Source organism: Triticum urartu, unplaced genomic scaffold (genome assembly GCF_003073215.2).
Source record: "Triticum urartu cultivar G1812 unplaced genomic scaffold, Tu2.1 TuUngrouped_contig_6937, whole genome shotgun sequence".
Classification (NCBI taxonomy): domain Eukaryota; kingdom Viridiplantae; phylum Streptophyta; class Magnoliopsida; order Poales; family Poaceae; genus Triticum; species Triticum urartu.
Window position 1 is genome coordinate 1 of NW_024117739.1, and position 5,053 is coordinate 5,053.

General features: G+C 45.6%; 1 protein-coding gene across 1 annotated transcript; it reads left to right on the forward strand.

Annotated features, from left to right (window-relative positions):
• Positions 1-7: 7 nt before the first annotated feature.
• On the forward strand, positions 8-1,793 carry LOC125531291 (the record flags this gene model as incomplete). Its single annotated transcript, XM_048695701.1, has 1 exon — positions 8-1,793. A coding segment is annotated over one exon (936 nt), but the record flags the coding sequence as incomplete, so codon positions are not given.
• Between the last annotated feature and the right edge of the window lie 3,260 nt (positions 1,794-5,053).

Consider the following 5,053-nt stretch of genomic DNA (forward strand, 5'->3'; position numbering starts at 1 on the left):
CCTCCGCGCTGCCTGCCGCACCTACCGGGATCTTCTCCCGCCGACGCCGGCCAACCTCGCCTCCCAGGGTGGTTCGCTCCTCCTCTTCCCCCACATGGCCTCTGCGTTGGGAGCCCTCTTTCATGCCCCCCTCCGCCGCATGCTCCGCTTCCGCCTCCCCTGCACCCGCCTAGGTCGCCCCGACCCCAGCTTCACCGAGTTCTACTCCTTCGGCTGCCGCGTCGCCATCAAGTACCCCGACGGCTATGGCACCGGCCGCGAGCTCAGCATTTGCCACCTCCTCACAGGCGAGCGAGCCCGCCTGCCTGATCCCCCAGATCTAAGATACTCCGAAGAAGTCGTCTTTTCCGGCGACCTCGTCGTCACCTTCAGGAAATTCTACCGCGTCCTCTACTACTGCCACATTGGGGATGCTCAATGGCGAGAAGCGTGGTGCGATGAAGGCCACCAGCTTTACAATCTGATGTTCATGAAAGGCACTCTCTATGCGCTGATTTACCCAGATTACCGCCTCGCCGCCGTCGAGCTTGACAGGAATTCTGTGGTACTGTCGTTTCTTGGAGATAGAATGATTGTGTCGACAGTTAATAAATGTCCAAAGTTCTGGTTAGCAGAAGGTCGTGGTGAGTTATTGCTCATTGTCAGGGTGGAGTGCAATCCATGGGTGTACCATGTTTTCTATCTGCAATCCGGCAGTTCGAAGTGGATGAGGACTACTAGCCTTGGTGGTTGCAGCTTGTTCTTTAATTTCCATGGGTTTGCCGGTTGCCTTGGGCCAGATCATCCGGCAGTTCGAAGGGACTGCTTGTACTTCACTGGGTGCTCTGGGAAGTGGAGCGAGTATTCTTTGGTTGATGGGGCTTATCATGAATTCGTCATCGACTGCCCAGGGCGAACAGAGCATTGTGGATCTCCGGTTTGGGTCCTTCCAAACATTTGTTGATGCAGTACAATGGGGTATCATAACTGTCCATAAATTCTCAAGGTACATTTGCTCCCTAGTGCAGTGACTAGTTACAGTTGTTTAGTTTGACATTTTCTGTTTGTTAATCAAAATATTCAAATGACTGTTTAGCAGTAAATCCAGAAGGATGAGTATACGTATTCCCCTTGCAATGCTCTGGTGTTTGTTCTCTTATCTATCTACCCAGAAAAGAGTCTAGTGTTTATCATGATAAGGTGGGGTGTTCTCGGAGTGTTTGACTCGACTAATTCATGGCGTCGTGGACCTGACAGGCCTGAAAGCAATGGCATGTGAGTACTAGTAGCCCACACCATTCAGTAGCCAAACCATGGCAGAAGTGGGTGATGGTAGGAGTGATTTCTAGATATGCCTTTTATTTGTGAAGGTCGTGAGTCCAATGTCGATGCCATTGTTTAGCTAACTTGTCACTGTCTTGGAACGTTGGTCAATCATGTTTTGATAAGTAATTGTGGAAGGTCGACAAGAAATGTAATTTTGCTTCTGCAAAGATTACATTGATAATCTTCTGTTTTTGGGGTGTGAGTGTGATGTGCCTATGGCAGTATGTTTGGAGTACTGTTGTTGTTGCTCTGTATGTGGATGAATTACCCTGTAAGATGAGGATTTATGTGCCTGGGTGTTGAGTTTTTGTGGGCAGGGGAGATGTTTAGTTTCTGCTGAAAGTTATAGCGTTGCTTTGGGCTCGTCGTTCTTGCTTCAGTAATATATATCCTGCTAAACCTAATGTTGCTATTTCCATGATGTTCACATGTGCTGTCTTGGTCTGCTTTGCAGAAGAGAAATCAACCTGTCTTGGTTGATCGAAGTTGCTATTGGATATTCTAGTACATGCTTTGTACCTGTGGTCTGTAACATGATGATGAAGAGAATTGTGGTATTTTGGTAGGCTGGTTAGTAGTTCAGCTGCTTGGCTAGTACTTCCTCCGTTCCTAAATATAGTCTTTTAAGAGATTTCATTATAGACTATATACGGAGCAAAATGAGTGAATCTATACTTTAAAAGGTGTCTATATACATTCGAATGTAGTCTCTATAGTGTAATCTTTAAAAAGACTTATATTTAGGAACGGAGGGAGTACTAGTTTCTCTCGCTTCACTGCACACGCTTTTTTCTTAAACAAACAACTCTGCGTCTATGAAGGGAAGTTGGCTGCAATGAGCTCCTGTAATTTCCCCCAAAAGAAGTTTTGCTCATTGACTAAAGCACACAAATGTAAAAACTAAAATCAGCAGTTGAAAAGAACTGGCATATAGGAGGTAAAATGCCATTAAAAATGCTAAAAATCTTAGAAGAAATGGCCTTGCATACTCTCTCAATTCTCAAGTGCCACATGCTTTCGTAATTTCTCTCATAGAAAATGGAGGCAAGCTGCCTCTTACCTAAATGTTTAAAGCTATCTTGAAATTCCAGCTGATGAGGTGTAATCTTGTAGTACCTCTGTACCAAAATAGAAGACCTTTTTGTAGTTTAATTTGAACTGCAAAAGCGTCTTATATTTTGATACTGAGGGAGTAAGATTCTAACCTCCCTAGAAATGCTGGCTCTTAGGGTGTGTTTGGTTTGGGAACGAAGTGGAAAGGAATATAATGGCTCCATTCCACTAGAATGGGTCGGTTCCGTCCTTACGTTTGGTAGAAGGAATTCAGAGGAATGGAATGGTTACATTTGGGTGTTTGGTTTATGAGATGGAACCGAATGGATTTGTTCACCGCACTACTCAAATATTTACATCAAATACAAACAACACACATATACAGAGGTAAAATATCATGTAAATACAAGGAAATTCAGGAGGTAAAAAATCAGACGAGGATGTCGCTGGGCGTAATGCGGAGGACGAGGATGTCTTTTTTTTCAAAAAAAAGGAGGCGCTGCAGGCGCGTGTGGGCGGGGATGCGCTGTGACTATCGGTGGAGAACGAACGCCGGCGTAGGAGACATGCGACGACAGAGGCAGGCTATGGCGGCGGAAGCCATGGCCGGCGGCGCAACGGTAAGAGCGTTCAGGCGGCGTGGAAGGAAGGGTCGGGAGGTAAGGAGGAGAGAAAGGGAAAGAAAGGAAAGGAGCAACGGCACGGCGGCGTTGCTCACCGTCGTGTATGGGTCGGTCAGGTGAACCTCGGGAACAAGGGCAGCGGCGGGATTGGGAGGAGGGGCTAGCTCGGTGGCGTGATTTGGGGGAGGGGCGAGGGCGAGGGAAGCGCTGGGTCAGGGCGAGACAAGGGACAGACCTCGCGCGCGAGCCGTTCCGCGTGGTACCGCCGATTTGGAGGAATCACTTGGTTCCGCATATCAGGGGTATATTCCCTCGCGAGGAACCATTCCGTTCCCTCTCTTTCGCAAACCAAACGCTGGAATCGCTGCCAGGTACGGGACTGACCCGTGACGTTCTACTTGATTCCACGAACCGAACACACCCTTAGTATGTCAGGTTTGGGGGTCGTTGATGGGCCCACTTGTAAGGGAGTGAATTGATGGGTGATTCTTTGAGGTCCACTTTTAGGTGAACGTGGTGCCAATATGCTGATTTTTGTGTTACATGCAAGAACAACACAACCACACATAATAGTTTCAACTTTGATGAAACACGCAACGAAGTAATCAGTCATAACATCCCTCCTAAAAAAGATCGGTCTAACTCATGATTGAAGGACAACGAGGCAAAGTGCACGTCACCCCATACATGTATGCAAGCAAACACTAAAGGTGTTAAGATGTTTTTTTTGGCAAAGGCCAACCAATAAAAAGACAAACACCCGGCTAAGAAAAATGTTGCTCAATCCGATCCAAAATAAAGTGTCGTGGTTAACCAAGACACATATTTTGGATTAGAGGGAATATAACGCATCAAAATATCCCTACACCTATACCTGGCCATCCCTCGGGCCGGGCCTAACCAAGCCCGACGCAGAAAACCCAGGCCCGGGCGTCGGGCCTAGAAATCAGGCCCAAGCCCGACTCGTCAGTGTAAAAGCTCGCTGGGCCTCGGGCCAGGCCTCTTTGTTAAATCGTAAATATGGCGCGCCCGGCCTGTGAGCAACGTCGGGCCAGGCTTTTTCGGGCCGGGTTGCCCATGGCCAGGTGTACCTACACCATAGTAATGTTCGACACAATGCATTGGCGAGTTAACACGTGTATTAGGTGAGTTAAGAAAGCATCCTACTAGGTGAATAAAATACAATATAAATTTATTCTCAAATTTAGAAAAAAAATCATAGACATTCAATATGAAGTCAATAAATAACTAAGTTTTGGATGAACTGAAAAAGTGACATAAAATTTAGAATAAATTAGCAATTTAAGTTCATTTACGAGAAATGGGAAAATCATTGAAAAGATCAACACTGTGACAAGAGTGAGTGAGAGAAGATGTTTTAACATTCTTTTATGCTGCCTTAGATGAGCAAGTGGCACAAGAAACTAATAACACAAAGATCAACATGTATGACATCGATATTGCAATAATAGAGAAAAAAGCAACTATAATATGGTTGATCAAAGGAAGAGAAGATTATATAGTTCACCTCTGGTCATAGTTTCACAAAACAATATAGAAATACCACTAAAGATGTGAGACGAGGAGTAGAGGAGGAAAATCAGGAGAGGATGAACCTCATAATTTTGCATTACAATTTATAGGCTCTATGTCATCTTACCTCAACGCATACATTTCTCTCCATCATCCATATCGAGTGAGAAGAGTAAATATGGAAAACTAAAGCATGTGTGACGAAGTCACAAGTTTATATGGACTTTTCTGAACCAAGAGATGGGTTTGCCATAAAAGGTTATATGTAAAAGTAAATTAAATCTACAGGGACTATGCGTCAAGGTGAAAACCAGAACTACCACTAAAGTTGTAAACCCCGATGTCACATGAAGTTTTTCTCTTTTTTTGCGCGGAAGTTTTTTTTTTTGAGATTTTTACCGCGTCAAATTTTAAAAGTAGACGACCCAAGCCCAAGACATGATAGGCCCAGCCCGGCCTGGCCCATCAACAGGCCTCCTAAGCCTCTAACCCTACCCAGCATTCACCCACTCCGCTGCCGAAGCGGCGGCGAGGAATGG